The sequence below is a fragment of the Myotis yumanensis genome, unplaced genomic scaffold, assembly GCF_028538775.1.
Source record: "Myotis yumanensis isolate MYYU_CA2020_CCGP unplaced genomic scaffold, mMyoYum1.0.hap1 SCAF_2, whole genome shotgun sequence".
Lineage (NCBI taxonomy): Eukaryota > Metazoa > Chordata > Mammalia > Chiroptera > Vespertilionidae > Myotis > Myotis yumanensis.
Window position 1 is genome coordinate 178681540 of NW_027223753.1, and position 25577 is coordinate 178707116.

General features: G+C 43.4%; 1 protein-coding gene across 1 annotated transcript in view; it reads right to left on the minus strand.

Moving 5' to 3' along the window:
• USP13 (ubiquitin specific peptidase 13) overlaps positions 1-25577 on the minus strand; it is a 116698-nt gene that overhangs the window by 22297 nt on the left and 68824 nt on the right. Inside the window, exons 11-19 of the mRNA XM_070406758.1 lie at positions 22746-22871; positions 21559-21712; positions 18986-19160; positions 12473-12561; positions 10005-10127; positions 8713-8739; positions 7173-7316; positions 3129-3295; positions 1506-1659 (exon numbers count right to left, since the gene is read on the minus strand). Of these exons, the coding sequence (XP_070262859.1) occupies positions 1506-1659; positions 3129-3295; positions 7173-7316; positions 8713-8739; positions 10005-10127; positions 12473-12561; positions 18986-19160; positions 21559-21712; positions 22746-22871 (1159 nt within the window). The remainder of the gene's footprint in view (positions 1-1505; positions 1660-3128; positions 3296-7172; positions 7317-8712; positions 8740-10004; positions 10128-12472; positions 12562-18985; positions 19161-21558; positions 21713-22745; positions 22872-25577) is intronic.

Consider the following 25577-nt stretch of genomic DNA (forward strand, 5'->3'; position numbering starts at 1 on the left):
TGTGGTTTATTCCTTCTGTGAGAAGGACTCACCCAAGTCCATTACAGAAAGTCAAGGAAGCAGTGAACCAATGGACATGTAACAAGTAATAAATCCTGCCTGTGAATTATTGATGACTTGCCTATTATAGATTTTAATATTTTAGGCAAACCACTGGTTTCTAAAAAGTAATACAAGATCCTTTGAATATAGAAGTTGGTAGAACTTTATTTCATCCTTTTCTTACCTAGACAGGATTAAAAATTTTAAATAAAGAAATTTCCATTTTATATAAAAGAAGGTTTCCCTCCCATTCTCTCTCTCTAGAGCTAGATCAATACATACACATTATGTCTGGTAAGACCATTTCTAAGTAGAGCTACAGCTCTATGGCGATAGGAATGAACACTACTAGTGTGATTTAACTAAATCCAATTATTTTTATTTGGTACTTTCTATGTGCTAACCACCATGAGCTTTATCAAAGTAAAATGGCCTCTGTTCTCCACAGCTTCCAGTCAAATGGGAGACACAGATACTGACGTAAATAATTGTATTGCGAGATGAATTTGATATCTCTAATAACAAAGGAACAAACACCATGTTACAGTGGCTCTGGGCACAGGTTCCAGAGGCAGACTGCCTGCCTCGGTTGGAATTCTGGTTCTACCCATCACTCAGCTACGTGACCTTGGCAATTAACCTTCTTTACTCAGTTCCTTCGTCTGTAAAATCTACCTTGGAGGGTTATTGTGAGGATTAAGGGTGGCACAAAAGGAAGTGTTGTTCATATTGGTATAATTATTACGAGCACATAGGGTAAGGATGGACTGACTGACAAGGACCCGGGAAAGCCAATAAGAGAAACAGAATCTGCGACCAAGTTTTGGATCACAGTAAGGATTTTGGTGTGCAGTGATAGGAGAAAAGGCATTTCACAGGGAAGGATTAGCCTGAGCAAAGGCCTGGAAGTAGCGAGAAGAGGGTGAATGACAGCTGGGTGGGGTGGGCTGGTGCTGTGGCTACAGTTCTAGGCATCTGAACTGTGGGGGTAGCGAGGGGCAGAAGAAATGACACTGGGAGAAGGTAGGCTGACATCTGACTGGAGGAGGAGATGGATGCCAGGATAAAGAGCCTGAACATTATCCTGTAGGCAATGACGGTCTGAGAGGCAGGGTATCACAGTGAGAAAGAACATGGATTCTGGGTTTGAGTCTTGGCTCTACCTCTTAAGAGCTGCGTGACCTCAGGCAAGGTACGTAACCTTTCTGTGCCTCTGTTTCCCCCCTATAAAATGAGTGTGTTGAGGACTAACTGACTGTATACATGCAAAGAGCTTAGAACAGTGCCTGGCACACAGTGACACACATAAGTGTTTACTATCCAAAGGTAGAACATTGGCTTATGGCACCTCTTCCTGCCATCCTGACAGCCCTTCAGGGGCAATGACTGGGTCGAGGGTGTAAGGGGGTGAGCCGAATGCATAGTCACAATTTCTCAGACAATCCCTCAGGCAAAGAACTTACTTCCAGATCCATCCTTAACTCGAGGTCCTTCCGGCTTGGCCTCGGAAATAATGTTTGCATTGGCGTTATTCTCCATCTCGATCACAAAGTCACTGTCCTCCTCAAACTCGGGGTGGCTAAAGATCCAATCCAGGGCTCTTTCCAGGTTACTGTTCTAATAAAACAAAACATGTTTACAGTGAATGCAGCCCTCAGGCCTCATTATATCCTGACCATGTGAACCAGGATGTCAAGCAGCTACGACAGGAGGCCTGAATCCATTAGTCCTAAGTGTCTTCTGAATAAGAAGCTCTGACTCCACATATGAAATGTGCTTGGTATTCTGCAAGTCTCCCAACCGAGATCAGTAACTAGACTCACTGGAAAAAATTCTGAGCAGCAGATCAGCATTCCAAGGCCCATATCAGTCTTTATTTCTGTAGGCTGATGCTGATAATGATGGGGTACAGAATGCCAAGAAGTATGGCATGTGTTTGGGTGCAGCCCTTCCGAAGGCCTCAATAACTGCACTACATTCTCTGCCAACTATATTTCCTGCAGATAACCATGCCAGGTAGAAGGGTACCAATATGAGTACTATATTAACGCCTCCTCTCCCCAAACGTTGGCACAATGGTTGTCTGCAGTAGAGACAAGATCAATACCTTGATTAATGATGACAACACTGGTTAGTTAAGTTAAATTGTTTTAAACTGACCTCCGTACAGTTCAAACCAAATGACCAGAAAAACATGTCCATCTCCCCCCTGTTTGTGATACCACTGGAGGGGTAAAGAGTTTATTTAGACATAGTCAGAATCTCTGGTGGAAGAGTCAACCAAGGAAAATAAGACATAAGCAGGTGCCCAGAGTGAAACAAATGCTAGTTGAGAATCGTGGTGACCAGCAGGCAACCAGTCCAGACACTGAGAAGGAATCGGTAGCAGACAATCACTCATAAATGGAACATAGTGTGGCAAGGAAGGATGGGTTTAAAAAATAAAAGTACTTTCCCCTCAATATTAAACAAAGATGTGCCCTGTGAAAGGGAAACTTCTATCTATCCTCTAGCTTCATGGTGCCTTCTCTCCTGACAATATCAGAAGGTTCATGAATACAGGAAGAACCTTCTCTCTCTGCAGAGGGAAACAGGAGCAGAGAATTCCAAGGACCCATGCAGTCTTCACTATGAGGACTTCCGGGGACATTTCTCCAAGGTCTTAGTATCAAAAAAGCATGATTTTTCCTGAAGAACTGCCTGATTGAACACAGGATTTCATGCATCCCTCTTCGCTCTAGGACAACAAGTAAGCTGTAGGTCAAATGTCTGGCCCTCTGTAAATAAGCACTGAGATGATATGGAGCTTCTTTCAGTTAGATCATCTTGCCCCAGTTATATTATCTCCCTATTTTTTTTCTTATCTCCCTAGTGTTAAACTCTGTGTATGATTCCCTCATTCATTTACTTGAGCTTTATATATACTATATATGCAAATAAATCTCTGTGGGCCACAGCGGTGTATAGAGTAAGGCAAACATGACCCCAAAAGATCACAGAATACTGGAAAGTCTCAATTGCTACTGACGAAATACAAACCACTCCAATCAGAGAAGAGAATCCACCGCACAGTCTCTCGCACTTACCGTTGCACGTAGTGCCTGAATAGCCTGATTTCGATGGAATCCCATGGAGGTGATGATAGATACAGTCTCCTCCGGAGGCTGGTTATCCAACCCAGTAGCACCAAAAACAGAGGCTCCAGCAGAGGCTGCTCCTCCGTAACCAGGCATGGTCAACGGTTCGGCAAAATCTGGGGAAAATAATCATGCTCAGAACTTTTTCTCTTTTTTTTATCTTAAAATAAACAATACTTCAAAGCCAAGAAGGAAGAATACATGTAAAGTTACAATAATCAAGACAGTCAGTACTGGCATAAAGATAAACATATAGATCAACTGAACAGAATCGAGAGTCCAGAAATAAGCCCACAAATCCATGGTCAAATGATTCCCAACAAGGCTACCAAGACCATTGAATGGGGTTAGGACAATCTTCTCAACAAATGCTGCTCAGAGAATTTCATATTCACATGCAAAAGAATGAAGGCAGAACTCTCCCTCACACCATATACAGAAATTAACTCAAAATAGATCATTGACTTAAATGTAAGAGCTAAAACTACAAAACTCAGAAGAAAACATATGAGTAAATCTTTGTGACACTGGGGTAGGCAATGGTTTCTTAGATACAACACCAAAAGCACAAGTGATAAAAGAAAAAAAATAGATAAATTACACCTCAGCAAACTCAAAAACTTTTGTTTACAAAGATACCATCAAGAGTGAGAAAATCCATAGAATGGGAGAAAATATTTCCAAATCATATATCTAAGGTACTTGTATTCAGAATACAAAAAGAACTCTCAGAACTCAACAACAAAAAGACACATAACCTCATTAAAAATGGGCAAAGAATATGAATAGACATTTCTCCAAAGGTATATAAATGACCAATAATATGAAAAGATGCTCTACATCATTAGTCGTTAGGAAAATGCAAATCAAAACTAATGAGACACCACTTCACATCCACTGGAATGGCTACAATAAAAACAGTAATAACAAGGTTGGTGAGGATATGGAGAAATTGAAACCTTCATACATTGCTGGTGGGATATAAAATGGTGCAGCCACTGTTGAAAACAATTTTGCAGTTCCTCAAAAAGTTAAACATAGAGTCACTATATGACACAGCAGCTCTACTCAAGAGAAATGAAAACATCCACACAAAAAATTTGTACACAAAAATAGTTATAGCCACATTATTCACAGTAGCCAAAAAGTGGAAACAACCCAAGCGGCCATCGACTGATCTATAATAATAAAAGCATAATATGCTGATAAAACTGCCAAAGGAGGAGACCAAGATGGCGGCGTAGGTAAACACCGGAGACCGCTGCCGCAAACAACCATTTCAAAAATACAACTAAAAGACTGAACGGACATCACCCAGAACCACAGGAAGGCTGGCTGAAGAGAGACTCTACAACTAGAAGGAAAGAGAACAGCAAATCGAGGCTCAGAGGCGGCGCAGTGTGGAAAATACAAAGGTACCGAGGTGCGCGCGCAAAGCGGGCTGGTGGCTGAGGGCGCGGTTGTCGTTTTCTGTCGGGAGTGAGTCTCAGACTCTGGGCTCCAGATCCGGGCGAGTCTCTAGGGACCCAGACTCAAACGGGAGAAGCGGGATTATCCGGCATCAGTTGGGACCTGAGGGCAGCTTTCTCTCCGAGGTTTGCAGCGGCTGCCGGGGTTCTGAGAAGCAGAGCCTCTGGGAACGGGACTGAGCGCGGCCATAGCTGCTCCCTCCGCCCGCCCTGTTGATCCCGCCCCGCCCAAAACCTGCGCACAGCCATTTGCCGATTGCCTCAGGCAAAGGCTGGATTAGCGCCTCCCCAGAAGGCAGACGTTTTCCACACAGCTGATTTCCACAGCCAGCCGGCCTGGTGGTCAAACCCCTCTAGTGTTAACTACAACAATTAAGGCTTGGCTAGAACAAGACTGCGCACAGAGACCACAAGGGGGTGCACCAAGAAAGCATAAAAGATGCGGAGACAAAAAAACATGACAGAAATGGAGGATATGGAGCTAAGAATCGCAATTTTGAGGGCTTGCCATAAATTTGTGCAGAGCCTCACGAAAACTAATGAGACCCTCGATGCTACGATAAAGAAATTAGAAAGTAAGCATACACGGACTGAAATAAAGAATATTATACCCAATAGCAGACCAGAGGAGTACAATAATCAAACCAAAGATTCGACAAAAAACACCCAATTGGAAAAGCAAAATGAAAAAAGAATCCGAAAGTGTGAAGATAGTGTAAGGAGCCTCTGGGACAGCTTTAAGCGGTCTAATATCAGAGTCATTGGAGTCCCAGAAGATGAGAGACAGCAAGATATTGAAAACCTATTTCAAGAAATAATGGCAGAAAACTTCCCCCACCTGGTGAAAGAAATGGACTTACAGGTCCAAGAAGCGCAGAGAACCCCAAACAAAAGGAATCCAAAGAGGACCACACCAAGACACATCATCATTAAAATGCCAAGAGCAAAAGACAAAGAGAAAATCTTAAAAGCAGCAAGAGAAAGAGGCTCAATTACCTACAAGGGAATACCCATACGACTGTCAGCTGATTTCTCAACAGAAACTTTGCAGGCCAGAAGGGAATGGCAAGAAATATTCAAAGTGCTGAATACCAAGAACCTACAACCAAGATTACTTTATCCAGCAAAGCTATCATTCAGAATTGAAGGTCAGATAAAGAGCTTCACAGATAAGGAAAAGCTAAAGGAGTTCATCACCGCCAAACCAGTATTATATGAAATGCTGAAAGGTATCCTTTAAGAAGAGGAAGAAGAAGAAAAAGGTAAAGATACAAATTATGAACAACAAACATGCATCTATCAACAAATGAATCTAAGAATCAAGTGAATAAATAACCTGATGTACAGAATGAACTGGTGATTATAATAGAATCAGGGACATAGAAAGGGAATGGACTGACTATTCTTGGGGGGAAAAGGGGTGTGGGAGATGCGGGAAGTGACTGGACAAAAATCATGCACCTATGGATGAACACAGTGGGTGGGGAGTGAGGGTGGAGGGTGGGGTGGGAGCTGGAAGGAGGGGAGTTATGGGGGGAAAAAAGAGGAACAAATGTAATAATCTGAACAATAAAGATTTAATTTAAAAAAAAAAAAAAAAAAAAAAAACTGCCAAAAAAAAAAAAAAAAAAAAAAAAAAAAAAGCATAATATGCTAATTAGCCTGGACGTCCTTCCAGATGAAGGCAAGGCTGCAAGGAAAGCCTGGGTCCCGGGTGCCAGAGGGAAGCCAGTGCCGGCAGAGGGGTGAAGGAAGGCCTACTCTTGCATGAATTCTGTGCATTGGGCTGCTAGTAAAAGGATAAATAAAATGCAGTGTGTCCATACAGTAAAATATTATTCAATCATAAGAAAAAATGAAATATTGATATATGTTACAACATAAATGAACCTTAAAAGCATTATGCTAAGTGAGGGAAACTATACACAAAAAACCTCATATTGTATGCTTCCATTTGTATGAAATGTCCAAAGTAGACAAATCCAGAAAATTGACTAGTGGTTGCCAAGGGCTAGGAAGAGCAGGGGAATAGAAAGTGACTGCTAAAGTGTACAGGATTTCTTTCCAGGGGACAAAAATATTCTAAAGTTAGGTAGTGGTGATAGCTGTACAACTCTGTAAGTTTATTAAAAACCACTGAAATGTACACTTTAAATGAGTGAATTATCTTAATAAAATAGATAAAAGTAAAAGCTAAACAGGCTCCATGTCTTCATGCACATTTGTCTAGTTCAAGTCTTCATCCTCTCCTTGGTAGAAGTATATCCCATATCTTTCCAGAGGTCTGAATTATATCTCAACCAAGCTATTACTTAAAAATAAGAGGAAAGACAAACACTGTGACTTTACTCCACAGGCAAAGGAAGCACACACACACACACACACACACACACACACTACAGCAGACTGTGAGCTAAAAAGTCATTTGGGGGACAGATCTGGAGGGTTTGGAAGGACCAAGCCTTAGTTAGCATCACTGAGTTCTGCGTCAGACTCGAAAGCCATTCCATTTCCGACCACCTACCTGGCTCCTCCATGTGGACAATGATCCAGTTGAAGGCCACCTCAGCTCCCATATTTCCAGTAAAGTACACAGCCTTCCGACACGCTTCTAGAGGGAAGCCCATCTCGGCCAGCTGCATCACCGATGACTCATCGATGTCTGAGGCTACAGAGCACAGCAGGACATTCTGGTGTAAAAAGGTAAACTACCTTCCTGTCTTAGCGTCTCTTCACCCCTTTATCCACCTGCTATCCAAAGAAAGTGCTATTTGTTAGGTGTACAAATGGTGGTTTAACTGGTTTGTTTGTTTCGTTTGAAGCCATCCAAATATTAAGCTATTTGAGTTGAGTTGACCTAAAGCAGTGGTTCTCAACCTTCTTGACCTTTAAATACAGTTCCTCATGTTATGACCCAACCATAAAGTTATTTTCGTTGCTACTTCATAACTGTCATGTTGCTACTGTTATGAATCGTCATGTAAATATCTGATATGCAGGATGGTCTTAGGCGACCCCTGTGAAAGAGTCGTTCGACTGCCAAAGGGGTCGCGACCCACAGGTTGAGAACCGCTGACCTAAAGCTTTGCCCTCAATAGGAATCATGATAATCACCTGGTCAATCCAAGCACTGAAAACCAACTCTCTAATTTCGTATGGGGAGATTTAGTGTATTCCCAGAACCATGTCAGCCCTCAGATCATGCTCAAGACCTCTACAGCAGCCTCTCCTAGGACTGAAATTGGAAGAGAAAAGCATTATCTACAGGTCAAAAAGGCTGTTTCTTAAATCTCACGAGAGGCTATAGCAGGCCTTTAGGTATATCAGCAATCAAAGGAAGTACTCAACTCTGGGAAATGGAGAGCACAAATGTTAACAATAGTTCGTCTCCAGAAAGGCTTTGTAGACAAAAATATTCAGTGTATTTAGTGCTAAACACTCCCTCTTTCTCCTAATTATTATCTAAATATTTAGTATAATTAGTGTATTTTTAATTTTTTTTTCGAAAACCAAGAATACCAGCTCCCATACAATTAAAGGAAATAAAAGGCTATAAGATTAACACACAATCCAATGACACTAACAGCCTTGAGAGTATTAATACTACCCTATCCTGCCAGACGTATGTCGTTATATGTCCAGCATCAGGAGCAAAAAAGTGACTGGCTACTGTGCTATCATTGCAAGAAGAGGCCTCCTCATGTGGCCAGAGAAGAAAGAAATGGCATCATTAGCCCCCATTCATTCATGAGGAAACAGGCTCAGAGAAGTTAAGTAAATGATTCTAGGTCAAACAGTCATGAATGGCAGAGCCCAACTTTCCAACCCAGGGCTGGTTCGCTCTCATGCTAATCGTCACTCTTGTGAGCTACAGGGACACTTAACCACCATTGTCACTGGTTTACATTTGCTACCTCAACTTGCAGACAAAGAATCATTTCCACTGAGGAAAAGCTACATATACACACGTACAGAACAATGCCCTTCTACTCAACCCCCACAGATAAATGTATCAGGACAATAATCATTGTAGGACACTGGGAAATTTTTCAAAAGATACATACGGTCTATCAGTTGGTTCATCAGGCGATCTGGAAATTAAGGAAGAGGGAATGAAATGAGACCAAACCATGGCAAGGTGTTTTAGAGAAAGACCACCCCCACCTGACCAACATAAAGTCATTACAGTAAGGAGGGGAAATACCAGGTTTCAGGCATTTTGAGCAGATAAAACATGATGCTCTGGTTATTATCGTAATGAACTAAATCAGTTCTCTCCCTGTATTTCTAAAAACTCTATGTAATTACAAGCCGATGATTCTATTAAGAGCCTCAGAGAAAGCTGGAGTCGTGCTTATAAGCCATCTTGTCCTTCTGTGATATTCATACTGATCTCTTCTTTCTTGAATTCAAGAACCACCTGTACCCATAACCCAGAATGTCCCATGTACAGGTCTCTCTACACTCTGTGCTTTCACATTTGATTCGCATTAGAGAACTATGGGACAAGATGCCTATCTGGAATCCTGTCTTGCTCCTCTTGGATTCACCTTACCCTCCTTGTGCACTCAAATTCGGTCACTAATAACATTCACTGCTCATGTGATGAAAGGCCTTTGGTAGAGCGGCCTAGAGTGCTCTATCACTATGAGTTATTCCACTTAATTAACTCTTTAAGAAGGTGATCAATAAACAGGTGAGCAAACAAAGCCAGAAAAAAACTGGTTTCATCAGAATAAATGAGCTAGTCGTGGAACCAAGATTTTTCAGCACTGTCCTTGGAACCACGAAGGTGAGGCAACTATTTTTTGCATGTCCTTTTCCCTTCAAAAGTGAAGCATTATGAACAATGAATGACTTATCATTCACAGAGTAAAAGAGAAACTCAAACCACTCTCTGGCTATGAAGCAGTGATGAAGCTGGGAAGGTCAGATGTGGGCAAAATGTTTAAAACCAACACACACAGTTGAATTTCCCCTTCCGGTTGTCCAAAGGTATTCCGAGAACGACACCGCTCCCCTAGACTAGGAGCCTACTGAAAACCCCCTCTTTCTCCCTTACATGTCCATTTGGGCAAGTGGAGAGAAGGCAAAGCCATAAGCAACATAATCTAAAAATTTTCTGGAGATTGGCTGCCCTCTGTTGCCACAGGTTCCTTTCAACTACTTGTGATGGGTCTGTGCCTCTTCCCATGTCAATTTTAAATTGACGGTTACATCCAGGCCTCGCTTCTGTCTATTGTGGGTTACATCAGAGGCAGACAGCCAAGGGACAGCAGAGTGGTGGGAGAAAAGTGACTATTCCAGCAGACTAGGGTAGCGGGAGGGGTAGAGAATGTCCTCCTGAAAATGATACCTTTTGAGTCATCAGGAATGACGATGGGGGGGCTGATGTCCGGAAGTTCCTCCTCTCCTGGCTGTAACCCCCTGGCTCGGAGATGGTTGATATCAAGTAGGTCTGGCATATCAATAGAAACATCTGCAAAAGGAGAGCGATTACATACACTGGATTCTCCAAAATCTCACAATCATCTCCTAAAATCAGCACCGCTGACTCTACATGCATGTGTCTAGGCAGAGCTAAGGGAAGCTCTGCCATTCCCTGGAGCAATCACTGGGCCAGAAGACTCATCAAGACTGATTAGATTTTAGTGGTGAACCAGTGGAAAGTGCAGAGGGTGCCCGGATTTCACACTGAACAAGAACAAATGGAATAAGCCAGGAGTCACACACTGTCAGCCCATAGACCATTTGTAGCCCAGAAGCTTTCTGTGTGATGTTTTAAAACTTTTTTTTCAGCAAAAAAATTCCAACTCTTAAATCCAAGATTTTAATGTATAAATCCAGATTTCCAGCTTATTTTGAAAACAAAACTATAGCACCTTCTCATATGGGTGCCCTCTGTGACAGCCTGTCACAGACCTTGCCACTTCCTGTTGCCCCCATAACCCTGAGCCTCATATTTGTGCTATTCTGATTCTTACAATAGAAAGATGTATTTCTAATCCATGTCTTTATCCAAAATGGAATACCGAAGAAAGACCAAAATAGCTAGCTACATGTCTCTTACACCCATCCATTTCTTTAATGTACGTTATCACCCTGTCCTCATTAGGCATGTGAGTTTGTAACCCCTTGTTTGTGCCTTTTCTCAGATAATGATGAGTAATGTGATTTAACTAAAGTAATAAATAAAGAATGAAGTTTTAAAGAAATTAGTTGAATCTCAGATTCTGGGTACATTTTTTAGCTTCACAGTTCAGTAGTTCTTATGTTGACTAACATACAAAATGTATCAGTCTAATATCCTGTTGAGATTTAGTATTGCAGATATTCAGATATAATAATAAATGGGTTCAAATGGTGTAGGGTGTGTGTCTTGGGCTAGCAAACAGAACCTGAACATAGTATCCCCCAAACCCATTATGATGCCAGGTATATCAATACTACTTAAAACAACCACCCCAAGAAAAAGCTTCGTTTAAAAAAAGTTTTTAATCTTAGAGGACAGCAAAACAAACATAATGTCTGACCTACAAAATCAATACAACTGTTCCTCAACAGAAAAATTCAGGTTCATTAAAAGAAAGCTTTGGAACTCCTTTAAATTGAGCAAGTCTATGAAATCTTATCTGGATTTTTGTTCCTTTCTAGGAATTCCAAGGACAAAGAAAAATAAGAACACTGTGTCCAAAACAGTTCAAAGCCTTTAGAAGTCAGTTTTTTCCCAGGTACTTCTCAGATCCACGGAGGAAAGGCTTAGTGATGAGCATCCTGCCCTCTGCCCTCCTCTCTGCCCACAAAATCCTTCCACAGGAAGAGCAAAAATCTGCCAGAGAATCAGTCACAGCCCGGCATAACGTCAAACAGGTGCTGTGTGAGCTGGTAGGGCTGGAGGGTTCTGGGAAATCACTCCAGCGATTTTCCATTCTTTTTATCCTTTCCCTTCAGACGAGCAGACGAGTGCTTAATCAACCAGTGTAAAGCCTGAGTAGTTGTTGTTTTAAGTGCTCAAAAACATACAAAGTTTAAAACACTGGCAAACAGTCTGAGGTACTGGCTTGAAAAACCAAAGAGGATAAAACTGGGCCTCCTTCTATGCCACGAAGGAGGCTTGACTTGGCGTGGTGAACACACAATACATGATACAGATGATGTATTACAAAATTGTACCCCTGAAACCTGTATAATTTCATTAACCAATGTCACCCCAATAATTTCAATAAAAACAATAATAAATAAATACAAGTAAAAAATAAAACATAGTATTTAATGATTTAAACAAGAAGAAATTTCCCTGGCAGGTTTGATTCTGGTCAAGGCACATGCTTAGGTTGTGGGCTCGGTCGCCAGTGGGGGGTATGCAGGAGGCAGCTGATCAATGATTCTCTCTCATCATTGATGTTTCTCTCTCTCTCTCTCCCTCTCCCTTCCTCTCTGAAATCAATAAAATATATATTTTAAAAAAGAAGAAATTACAAATCCCAAGCCCCACTCCAGACCTGCTGAATCAGCATCTGCATTTACCAAGATCCCCAGGTAATCTGTATCCACCACAACCTTTGGGAAGCACTATTTATTGATTATGTGGGGGTGCTGTTTTCACTCCTAGGGTCCACTCATGCCAGACACCATTATTCGAGGGGTGCCAATTTTACCATCGGTGCTTATTATATACTCTGATTCAAAAGAGAAAGGGGAAAATAATGGGAAAATAATGAAATGGAACTTTCCAGCAGCCAACCACTCATGGCTTTTTCACATGCCATGTTTTTTAAATGATCAATTTGATGTTGTAAGCAGAAGCATGCACAAGATACCTACCGAATTTTTTGGGAACCCAGTCAAGACCAAAAGTGAACTTCTTTATCTGCACTACCAAGTATTCAGGGAATGAGGCAAAGCGAGATGTTCTGGGAAACACAAGGGGATTGTATCAGTGAAACAGGCAGTCAGAATTGTGAGCACAGTTCATGAAGCATCACCGTTGTCTGAGGCACCCCTGCAGTCCGCGCGCCTGGCCCAAGTGCAGGAACAGCAGACAGCCGTCAGCGCGCACACTCAGCCACTCCTGCTCATTCATCCTGGCCTTTTTATGAACGGGGGAGTATGCTGTCCTTTGAGAATGACTTTGGACCCATTGCCGAATTATTACTTTTACTTTGCTGTGGCATTTCCTATTTCTGAAAAGTGCTTTCCAACCAGTTTTCTCTAAAACCCGTGATGAAACTTAGTATATACATTTGTAGGTCTGTGAGGACATGAATGCCTTATGTGGCGGGGGGAGGGGGGGGGGGGTTTACACTCAGTATTATTTTGTATTAGTTTCAGGTGTACAGCAGAGTGGTGAGACAATCATATATTTTACAAAGTGTTCCCCCTAATACTTCAAGCACCCACCTGGCACCATACAGAGTTATTACAATATTAATGATTATATTCCCTGTGCTGTATTTTACAACCCCACGACTATTTTGTAACTACCAAATTGTACTTTTTAACTCCTTTACCTTTTGTATTATGTGTTTGTATATGGGGTTTGTAAAGCTGCCCAAGCAATCCTGACACACTCCCGCCTCTGCTCCCTCCGAGAATCGCTATCTTACAGCACAAGTTGGCATTGAGGTGTGGGTTGGGGGGTGGTCTTTGAAGCTTTTGTTGAGGTTGACTGGTGGAAATGCCAGGGCCTCATTAACATACTACTGCACCTAAATCCAAGGTCACACGGATCCTAGAGGTATATATATTATGGGTAAGAAAGGCTGAATTGCCTGTAATTGAGTTTGGCAACTTTATGCACAGACTATTCAATGTGCTCACCTAATTCATACCCTGGCTCCAGCTCATTCTCTCAATATTTATCATCTTAGTTATAACAATCATTTCTATTTCAGTGTCAATGTGAAGGTGGTAGGTATATGTAAAAAATAAAATTAGCTGCAGACAGGTACCATAGCTAACATAAAAAAATTCTAGAAGAGCCTGTCTGGAAACTCCACTCTCCAAATCTAAGTCAGTGCCTTCTACCTGGACTGTATTCGCCCAGAATTCAGAAAACAAATGCAAATCACTGCTGCCCCCTAGTGCAGAAGAGAAGTCGCAGTACAGAGACAGCACTGTCCAAAGAGAGTTGAACTGTGGTGGGTCCAGGATGTGCTACTTAATTCACTCCAAATCGGAGCAAATCACACACCCTCCCTGAGGCTCCATTTTTTCACATCTACAAAATGGATTTATTAATAATATCTACCGGCTAGGACTGTGCAATGTTCATAAAATTATGTGAAACCGCTTGACACACTAGAATGTACTACTATCTATACCTAACGAATTAATATGATCATTTTGTCATGAAAGAACTAGACTGCATGAGGCCTTGGACATGACTCAATGTGTCACTGACCTGCATTTTGCCTGAGGTGAATGCAACTGCTCTTCATCTCAAATTCTCCATCACAGTTGTGGCAGAGGGGACCAGGCAATAACATAAGGAAGCTCTTCCAAAAACACTGGAGCTTAACCATCCTAAGGAATGGATCTATTATGACTCTGGCTCACTCTCCAGAAATTACATATTATCTCTAATTAAGTTTTCCTATTGCTGAGAGGCAGTAATAAACACCATTCTTACTTAATTATAGCCAAGTCCTCGATTGCACCAAAAACCAAGAAACTCCATCTGATATGTCCAACTAATGTAAGAATGTAACTTCTCAGGCCTCTTTCTCTTACCACATTAGCTTCCAATCTGAAAAGTATATAACAGTGAAATCAAGCAAAAGTCATCAATAAATCAACGATTTCCGAAATGTGATTGAGGAGGCCCCGGGCTCTTGTAGTTGCTCTGTGGTCCATGTCTGGGTGAAGTATCAGTTGGTAAGTACTACCATGGACAGGGGACAGCGTTAGGGGAGCAGAGCATAATTTAACATTCTTATGAGTAACTACCCCTCTAAGAGTACCAGAAAGCAGTTAGATGATGTCCACATTATATTTGCTCAGTTGGGTAAATATTTTTTATTCATCTTTGTAAGCTCCACAAGTCTCACGTTGAATCACACATGTAGTAATGGTTAAATATATATAAGGAAATAAAATGAGCTAAGACATATAAAATGCTTAGAACAGTGTCTGACCTCGCTACTGTGTTGTCTATTGACAACCTATTATCATTATTTAACATATACCAATTATTGACAGCCGGCATGGCTCAGTGGTTGAGCATCGATCTATGAATGGTTCAATTCCCAGTCAGGGCACATGCCCGGGTTGCAGGCTCAATCCCCGGTGTGGGGCATGCAGAAGGCAGCTGATCAATCATTCTCTCTCATCATTGATGTTTCTCTCTCTCTCTCTCTCTCTCTCCCTCCCTTCATCTCTGAAATCACAAAAAATATATTAAAATATATATCAATTGTTCATTAATTACAATTAAGACGAAAATATTGTGTAAACCTTGTTAAGAAAATAAAAGCTGCCCCCTCTCCCCAAAATTAAGATTGTCTATTATATTAAAAACCTGACAACTGAAAAAAAAAAAGCAAAAACAATTCAAACCTTTCTGTTAAATATGGTAAAAATATGAAAATTATTCAACCACTCTCAAATTGTATAATCTAAGGCAAAAATAAAAGGGAAAGATAAAAATAACTAACGATGATTACAGCACACATTTACTCTGGGCCAGGCACTGTGCAAAGCACTTTACGTGGCTCATCTCACCTTAACCCTCCCCTGACCCTGTAAGGAAAGCATTATTATTATCCCCAGTTCACAGATGAGGAAACAGGGGTGTAAGGAGGTGAGTGAGGTCACTTGGCCAAAGTCACAGACCAGTAGGTTCAAACACTGGGGATTCACTGCCACCTGTCCACCTAAAGTTTGTGTCCTGCAGCCCCACAGCATGCCTGTGTCTTCATAAATGATAAAGTTCAAGCAAAAGCTATCCCTATGGGCCCTTAATCTGTGAGCTGCTTGAGGGCTAGGTCTTATTCAACTGATTTCCTAGAACACACTAGGTGAGTGACAGTATTTGCTGAGTGAATGAAATTTCAAACACTAATATTCTTCCCAACACTGTCTGTTCAGGACCATTTAAGGGAAGGGTTTATATCTGGTCCATACTGACCCACGATCTACCAAGATCCTTCGGACGTCATTTGCCTCTTCCTGGCCTTTCAGACCCAGGGTCTAACACAAGAAAAGTTCAAGGCCCCAAATTGACATAATAATAGTGTCTGAGTTATAGCCTATGTTGCTGGAAAAAAATAAAAAGATCTTTTAGGAACCCAATGAACTGGTTTCCCCAAAACTAATATTTGAAACATGATAAGGCATAATAAGGAATAAGTGAGGCAAATTAAAGATCATAAGGCTCGATGTATAAATAAGCATGATGAGGGAGATGGGGCACTATATTATACTAGAGGCCCGGTGCACAAATTCGTGCATGGGTGGGGCCCCTCTCAGTGGCCTGCGGGGATCGAGCTGAAACCCGCAGTCCAACGCTGCCTGAAGCTCCTACCTGCCACTCCCGCTCATCCCAACCCCACTGCACCTGCTGCAGGCTCCCACCCAATCAGTCCCAGTTGGGAGAGGCTCGCACTCCCGCAGCAGTGCTCACCAGCTATGAGCCCTGGGTGTGACACCCTCCTGAGGGGAGTGGCCTACAGGATCAGGCTGAAACTGGCTCTCCGACATCCCCTGAGGGGTCCCAGATTGCGAGAGGGTGCAGGTCAGGCCAAGGGACCCCACCGGTGCATGATCAGGCTGGGAGGGACTGCAGGAGGGCTCCAGGGCGTGTCCAGCCCATCTCACTCAGTCCCGATCAGCTGGACCCCAGCAGCAAGCTAACTTACCCGTTGGAGCGTCTGCCCCCTGGTGGTCAGTGCATGTCATAGTGAGCGGTTGAGTGGCCTTAGCATATCATTAGCATATTACACTTTGATTGCTTGAACAGTCGACCGTCACCGAATGACCAGACACTTAGCATATTAGGCTTTTATTATATAGGAAAAACCGGGAAAATAAGGAGTTTAAACTTTGAACTCAATCAACCTAAATGAATCCCCAGTCTGCCACTTACTGGCCAATTACTTCTACTTTTATTTCTTCATCTGTAAAATGAGAATAATGGTACCTGCCTCATAATAGTACTAAAAAGACTATATATAACTTATGGGAAAAGCGTAGCACATGACCTGGAATGATTAATGTGCAATAAAAAAGATAGTTGCTTTATTACCCTACAGCACTGTTTTCTCCTTCTCCACGAAGACCAGTTTTCAATTATTAACAATTGTAATACATCCAGTATTGTTTTCATGTATATAAGAGCATGTGTATATGTAAGAGATGGAGAAAAAGGAAAAACACGTTTAATATCTACTGTTATTAGATAGGACTAGAGCAAGCAGAAACCCTCCTCAGGGGTTCTAGATAGTGATGTTAGCACTGCCTACAACAAGCATGTCAAATTTAAAGGCTAACACGGGCCAAATAAACGAGGCATGCGGCCCGCGGCCCGAGAGTTTGACATGCTTGGTCTACAACTAAGTCTTAGTAGCATGTGAAGAGAAAATCAGGTCTGCAAGCATTGTTCCTCCATTGCAGGTGGGAGAAGAACACTGGGCGCTGACTTTGCCCTGGAATAGAATACTAGCTGGGAAGTGACCACTAGCCCAGAGGGCAGAGGGTCCATGTCTGTGGAAAGCTAATGCCTTCCACGCCCATTTTAAAGGTGGGCCTTTTCCGAGTGCTCAGAGTCTCCTTCCTGCAGGCCCAGGGAGTACGTCACACCCTGTGCTTCTAAGACTCGAATCCACTTTTCTGAAGAACACTCTGCAGCTCACACCTGAGCAGAGGGCTTCCTAGGCTGCCGGGCCCTGGATCACTTCCACCTCCCACACAGAGTCAGAATTAAAGCGCCAAGAGAAAAGGATAATTATTTGAGGAATCTTCAGCCTTTTGTCAATACTTAAAGTAAAAAAAAAAATCAAGTCAACATGTTGTACAGCTTAAACTTACACAATATAATATGTCAATTATATGTCAGTAAAGCTGGGGGGAAATAACTAAAGATATTGTTTCTACCACTACTATCATGTATAGATACCTAACTGCCCAAAGCTGTCTCCAAGTTGCAATGCAGTGAATACCAATGTTTGACATACCAATTGTTACCTGCAAGACAGGCGCGCGCACACACACACACACACACACACACACACACACCAAAACTGAGCAATCCTAGGATGAAAACTTATGCTGCAATGGGTACTTGATAAACTGAATGAACTATTATTCATCCTCATTTGGATATGAAGAACCCTTTTTTAAATAATTTTTTTTATATGGCTTGATTTAGCTTTTAAATAAATTCTTTGTTTTCCCATTTTTGATATATGAGGTCAATCATCTAAAACAGGAATCCTGAGAGATGGCTGTCACAGAGAATAAGTGACTTAGGTTTGACTGCTACTTGAGGTTGAGATAAAAACAGCCAGCAGTAGCTCTCCCACATTCCACTCCCCTTTCCATCAACTAGAGCTCAAGCATAGCCTAGAATAAAAATGGCCAAAGAAAATGTAAAAGTAGAGGAACTCCAGAGCCAGACTTTCAGGTTTCCTCTCATTTTCGCCTCTATACGTACTCTTTTTCCAATTATATAACGTGTGTCAGCAAAGACTTCACTGTATAAAATTAACTAAGGTGTCAACTGAAGAAAGAAACAGTTTATGTAGCTGACGAGGCTGACAATGTGGACCTAGAACACCTCCCGCCTAAGTCCCAAGCAGCTCATCTGAACACACTCAGGAGCCTCGATGGCCACTTTGAGGGGCCCTGAGACCCCTGGCCTCCAGGTAGGAAGACAGTCAACCAAGTTTAAGCCAAATATTTAATTATGGATTAAAATCTATCAGAGTGGAGTTTAAACATTAGAGACAGTCATACGTATTTTTGCAATTTCATTCATATCACTCTTGTCATGGGGGAGAAGGTTCTTGGCCACACATTCTTGGCAAAAAAAAAAAAAGCAAATTCTTAATAAAGGATAAACTACAACCTTGCTTTTCAAAAAAGAAAGCATCCCCTCCCTAGTATATAATACATAGAGTATATGCCTGCTTTATTGCACGGGTCTCACACAAGTGAGGTGTATAACATCCAAGGTTGTGTGAATCATAATCCTATCTCACCACACAGGAGCAAGCATGCGCAGACTCATACAATACCCTACCGCCTCTCCCTTACCTCTGTTCCCACCTCTCAAGGCCACCTCCCTATCCACCACCACCAAATAAGCACACACATGTACACACACACGGACACACTTACTTCACACCCGCAGACTTTGCCTGTAGGGCACTGCTCCAGAAATCATCCACGTTTTCTGGTTCAGAAAAGGCCTGGAGGCAGGCACTAAATGGTATCTTGGCACGAACCAACTCAGGAAGGGGTCTTCTGTTTGCTTCTGCTTCCCTTCTCGTTAACTCATAGGCGATCAGTTCATCTGAGAAAAAGAGCAAGCAAATTAAGGTCTTTGCAATCACTCTTATCTTCTCAAAATGGAAAACACCCCCTTTGGACAACCTTTGCTGAAGGCTCCTGGACTGGGGCAGGGTTGCTTACTTGCTGCCCTTCACAGATGGGAAACGCATGCAGAACGCTTGTTCTTGGGGTGTCTTTTATAGTAGCACTGATAGGCTGCAACGAGCCATTCATATTTTTTTGCCTGTTCCCCTTTGTGACTGACGGAGGGAACTGCAAACTCTGGCCTAGATGAGAGGTTTAGACCAGGTGTGTGATGTAAGTGATGCTCGAACCTGGTCTGGCATTTGTCCAGAGGTCAAGGCTGGTTTACCCAAAAGCCACCCTCCCATCACAAAGTCTTCACACAGAGAATTTCACACTGAAAAGAACCCAAGGGCTCACCTCTTCCCAGGCCCTTCTCAATGATTAGAGGTCATAGAGGGTGTGGGCCAAGGAGCAAAAGGAGCCATAAGGACCACAGTTACCCACAGCACACAGCCTGTGGTATTGACATTGCCAAGACAACTCCCGGGTCAGGTTACTCAACTCCTCAGACAGTAGAGTAACCAATCCAGAAGGCCTTTCTACACTATCCCTGCTGAGTGGTTAAACACCAAGGAAAAAAGAAGTAAGCACACTGTGAACTTCCCAAGGTCAGCAGATCAGCTCTTGGAAAACACTTGCAAGTCAAAATGTTATGTAGATTTTGAATGGGCCTTTCTGGGACTTCCTTTTGTGTTAAAAAAAAAAAAAATTACTCCTGATTCTATTTTTAGGCATACATACTAGTATGTACTTAGGTATTTTCTTAAACACATCTGACTGATTTTTTTTCCAGAGAGGAAGTGAGAGGGAACGAGAGATAGAAACATCAATGATGAGAGAGAATCATTGATCGGCTGCCTCCTGCATGATGGGGGATTGAGCCCGCAACCTGGGCGTGTGCCCTGACCGGGAATCAAACAGTAACCTCCTGGTTCAAAGGTTGACGCTCAACCCCTGAGCCACTGCACCCGGGCCTGACTATGATTTTAAAATTCATCTCCCAGTCCAACATCAGTTTACAATGTACTTATATCTAGGATGTTGGCATTTGGTGTTCTCAATGTCCAGAGGCTAAATGATCAGTCTCCTTTTTGAACAAAATAATTACCACTCACAAATTATAAACAGCGAGTCAGACAGGATCACAGAACTGAGCAGAACATGTGAATCAGTATCCCCGAGGTCGAGGTCGGCAAGAGAAAGCAACGAAGCCTAGTTCTAAAAAGGAAACAAACGTATGCCCTCACCCTCATTTCTATCCTTATAAAGGATAAAACTGTAAAAACGGGTCACAAGCTGCAGGAGCTTATAGAAAATGGAAACCATTTTGCCTTGAAACCGCCAGAATCATCACTTTCCAATTAGCACAATAAAGTGAGCACCACCATCCCCCGCCCAAAAAAAAAAGAGGAGTATGCATGAAGCTGTTGGACTTCACAGAAATGACCCATTCATAGAAAAGAGGCAACCTAGCACATATTTTGCCTTTTTCTGCTTCTAATAAGTTAATTCTAAGTAATATCATGTGTCTATTCTGCTTGGGGAGAACCAGATTAGACAGCCTGAAGGAACTTGCCCCTCAGACCCCAATATCTCCGCCTTCTTCCTGCCTCCAAAGCCTGGAGGCCCCTCCAATGGGCCTGACGCCTGTAACACTTCATCATCTAAAACAGGTCCCATAAAACTTGGATGCCAAAGCTGGATTATATCAAGAGGCTGCTGCTTGAATGTCTCACATCAAAAAATGCAGTTCTAGAATGTGGATTCTCGGAGGGAGGGGAGGCGGGGAGGTAATCAACCAAAGACCTTGTATGCATATGTGCATAACCCATGGACACAAACAACAGGGTGGTGAAGGCCTGGGGCGGGGGACGGAGGCAGGCTGGAGGGGGTAAATGGGGGGAAAGAAGAGGGCATGTGTAATACTTTAAACAATAAAGATTTTTTTTAAAAAATGCAGTTCTGATCATTTCCCTCAGACTTCATAGCACAGCTCATGAGTGATCAAACCGTTAAAGACTTTTCCACATGTATACTTACAAATACCTTCCCCAGAATGAAGCTGACTCCAAGCCAAACAGTTGGTCAAATTTATAGGCACTGAAATAAGTCCCATCCATAGCCCTCCACAAAAATCTGTGACACATTTGATTCTCTGAAAGGCAATTACATGGCGACTCAGGAAAAGATGGAAAGAGACATGCAAACCAGACCAACTGGGCCGGGCCTCTGCCCAGCAGAACTACAAGGCGACTAATTCGTATGACCTCTGCTTCCAGGCTTCTCGCACCGGAAGAAGCCCACTGCTAATTTCCTCCTCCTGGAGTCATTACCTTTGTTGGTTGCTGCCTCCATGGCCACAGGTAACTGCATCAGGTAATCCACCCTCTCCGTGTAGCGGACTTTTCGGGTCTGACAGCACTGAATGCGTTCTTCCACCAAAAACCGGAAAGCATCACTTGGATTTTCTGAGCCAATTCGGTTTCTCTGAAGGTTAGATTACATCAGGTTAGTGGATTTGTGAATATTAAGCCACAAATAAAAATTAGCATAAAATCAAATATAGCTCTGATGTAAACATCAAACGAGGTTAGGACACAGTCCCTCTGGGACGTGCCACTTCACCAGAGCGCCTTAACAGCAAAACACTGGTGTTTATCAGAAGTCCCCAAGTGGGGGGCTGGCTTAATAAAGTATGACTCCTCCTGTGAATTAATATTAAGCAGCAATTAAAATTCACGGGAGAGGGACTGATCTGGATGGATTTAGAAGAAAGGGCCTGAGGGAGCCAAACTAAAGAGAAAGGGGCAACGCTAAAGGACCGCCCTGGGAAAACCAAGGCCATCTATATCATTATAACACGCATTCGTGTAAATTACATACAAATAAAAAAGAAATCACGCTAAATTCAAATACGAATGAGATGGCAAAGCGTTCACAGCAGGTTAAGTGGAAACCGTTGCTTAGCAACAGCACGATTCTAAATGCACCTGGAAAATGCCTGTGGGTCAGACACTCAAACGTTAACACTGGGCTCTTGGTAGGGCTGGTATTACGGGTGATTTTTTATTTTGATTTTCGCCTTTGTGCCTTTCTGTATTTTCCATAAAGAACATATTTGTAATGGGGGGGAGTTATTTTTAATGGGTGGGGGAGATCCTTTAATCATGAATTCTTAGCTGCTTTTGAAAATCGCAGCATTTAACGTGACTCAACTCTGCTGTGAGCAAAGTTTGGCCATCTCTGAGTGGTGGCAGGAGGACAGCAATTACCACACAGGATTCTCAAGAAGCTTCGTCACCAAGGAAGGAGGAAGAATGGTGAGTGAAATAACTGACAAACACTCCTACAACACGTACAAACTCAAAGGAGAACAGGAGATCCACCAGCACCTAGGAAACGGGACAGGAGGAGCTCTCCATCCAGTGGCTGGTGGAGCCTGGGCAGTGAGAGATTTAGGGAGGGGAGCGGGCACACGTCTTACCGCCCTGCTGAGCATTTCTGAAGGTGGCTTACTCACCTCTACCAGGTTCACCAGGTGCAGGAAGAACTCCTGGGCATCCTGCTGTCTGTTGGAGGAGAATTCCGGATGACTCTTGCTTACAAAGGCCTTAAACATGCGTGGAGAGATCCCATTCTGCTGAGGCTACAATACATAAATAAAAGCACCTCACAAGCCTTGTATACACAGTAACCGCACTAAGGGCTGGCAGAGTGGGGATGAGCATAAACCCGCATTTGCAGGTGAGAAAACGGAAGCCCACAGAAGCTCAATGAGCAGGCCCCGTGCACGGGATGTTTGGTACCTACCAGGCCCTGCACTCCGGACCTGATATGAGAACAGGACGGGACCCTTCCTGCTGAGTGCAAACTGAAGCCATGATGAATAACCCACTTTCTACTAGTAAAAGAGGAGGCACTGGGCCCATCCTCACAGGACTGGTGGCCAAACTGTCGTTCCAGGCCACTGCAGAGCAGGCTAGGGATGCGTTAGGGAGGAAAGCGCTGCGGCATCTTCTTCGCTCCCCATGAGGGGATATGAGAGAACCCCTGGTAGAGACTGGGGTGCCTGCCAGGAAAGGAAATGGCACTGCACCCCCTGCAGGGCTGCCCGGGGCTGTTTCCAGGAGCGTGCCCCTCACCTGGGGAAGCAGACGGACCTGGCTGCAGCTGCCAGGATGGCAGAGTGGGAGAGGGAGGGGCTGGGACAACTTGGCAGGACAAGGATGTGTGAACTTCCCCAGGGGCAGAAAGGACAGCACAGAAGGCAGCCAGGCTCCTCCAGAAAGGACACTGAGTAGGATGATGGGAAGCCAGCTGGCCAAGGAGCCCCGGGGCAGGAGGCGGTGGGGGTTACAGGGTCAGCTGGACAGGGCATCAGGAAAGGTCCTCATGGAGGCCCCTGAGGGGACAGTTGGAGGCATCTCTAAAGCTTTAACGACTAATGTGCCCCACACAAAGGGCGGCCCTGACAGGAGTCACAGGGAGCCAGAGGGAGCCAAGAGCACAGCTCAGCGAGAGGCCCTGCCTTTCTGCTCATCTCCCCAGCCCTTGATCCTGGCTCTGAGGGGCCAGAGCAGGAGGCAAGAAGCACAGAGGCGGAGCAAGGACAAAAATGCCAGAGGGTCACATACATGAGCTCGCTCATATGTAGGATATAACAAACAACATAAACTGATGAACAAAAATAGATCTGGAGACTAAGAAACACTGATCAGATTGCCCAAGCTCGGAGAGAAGGGGGCTGGGGGGGTGGTAAGAGATCAACCAAAGGACTTATATGCATGCATATTAGCATAACCAATGGACACGGACACTGGGGCAGTGGGGGCTTGTCCTAGAGGGTGGAAGTGATGGGAGGCTGGCGGGGGGGGGGGGGGGGGGGGGCACAACAATCGGGGGAAAAGGAGACATATGTAAAACCTTAAACAATTTTTTAAAATGCCAGAGGGTGCCAATGTTGACCCTGCTGCACGCTGGTTTCTGAGACTCCTGAACATGGTGGGGGGAGAAGCTTTAAACTGATTTTGATGCGAACTGGACTGTGTAATGCTGGTGATGTCAGGAAATCCAGGCGATCTGCCTGAGCTGCTCTGAAGAGGCAAAGTGGGGAAAGTCCACTTCGCCTTGAGGATGGAGGTGGGCTCATGAAAACGCCATTTCCTGAGTCCCCTCCAAGTTCAGCCCATCTAATAATGGGGCGACATGTAACCTCATTCAGTACAATAACCCTACGAAGGAGGTACAACTGTTATCCCATTTTATAGCTAGGGAAACTGAGACTGGCAGAGACGTGCCAGGGAGGCCTTTCCATGCAGGTGGTCTTACAACCAGACTATTAACCAGCTAACAAAGGGCAGAACCAGGATGAACTCCCAGTTCTGGTGCAGGTCCAGGCTCTCTGTAGCAAACATGGAGTGGTAGCTGTAGCACATAGTAGGTCTCAGGGGCACAAACTTCATCTTGCCCATCAAACTAAAGAATAAAGAAGTAATGCATGAGCCCTAGCTGGTTTTGCTCAGTGAATAGAGCGTCAGCCTGTGGACTAAAGGGTCCCGGGTTCGATTCTGGTCAAGGGCACATGCCTGGGTAGCAGGCTGGATCCCCAGCAGGGGGTGTGCAGGAGGCAGCCAATCAATGATTCTCTCTCATCATTGATGTTTCTATCTTTCTCTCCCTCTCCCTTCTTCTCTGAAATCAATAAAAATACATAATATTCAAAGTGACGAATAGCAAGAACCTACAACCAAGATTACTTTACCCAGCAAAGCTATCATTCAGAATTGAAGGCCAGATAAAGGGCTTCACAGATAAGAAAAAGCTAAAGGAGTTCATCACCACCAAACCAGTATTATATGAGAAGCTGAAAGGTATTCTTTAAGAAGAGGAAGAAGAAGAAAAAGGTAAAGATACAATTTATGAACAACAAATACACATCTATCAACAAGTGAATCTAAAATTCAAGTGAATAAAAAATCTGATGAACAGAATAAACTGGTGAATATAATAGAATAAGGGGCATAGAAAGGGAGTGGACTGACAATTTTCGGGGGGGAAAGGGGTGAGGGGGTTGCGGGAAGAGACTGGACAAAAATCGTACAAAAATGGATGAGGACAGTGGGGCGGGGGGTAAGGGCAAAGGGTGGGGTGGGAACCGGGTGGAGGGGAGCTATGGGGGGAAAAAAGAGGAACAACTGTAATAATCTGAACAATAAATATTTAATAAAAAAAAAAAAGAAGTAATGCATGAGCTTTCTGCAAATGTGTGGCTGTTGTCTATCCACTTCTCAAAACTACCACATGCTCAGCTTCCAGGCGATGTTCTCGTCCTCTGAAGTCCAGAGAACTTGCC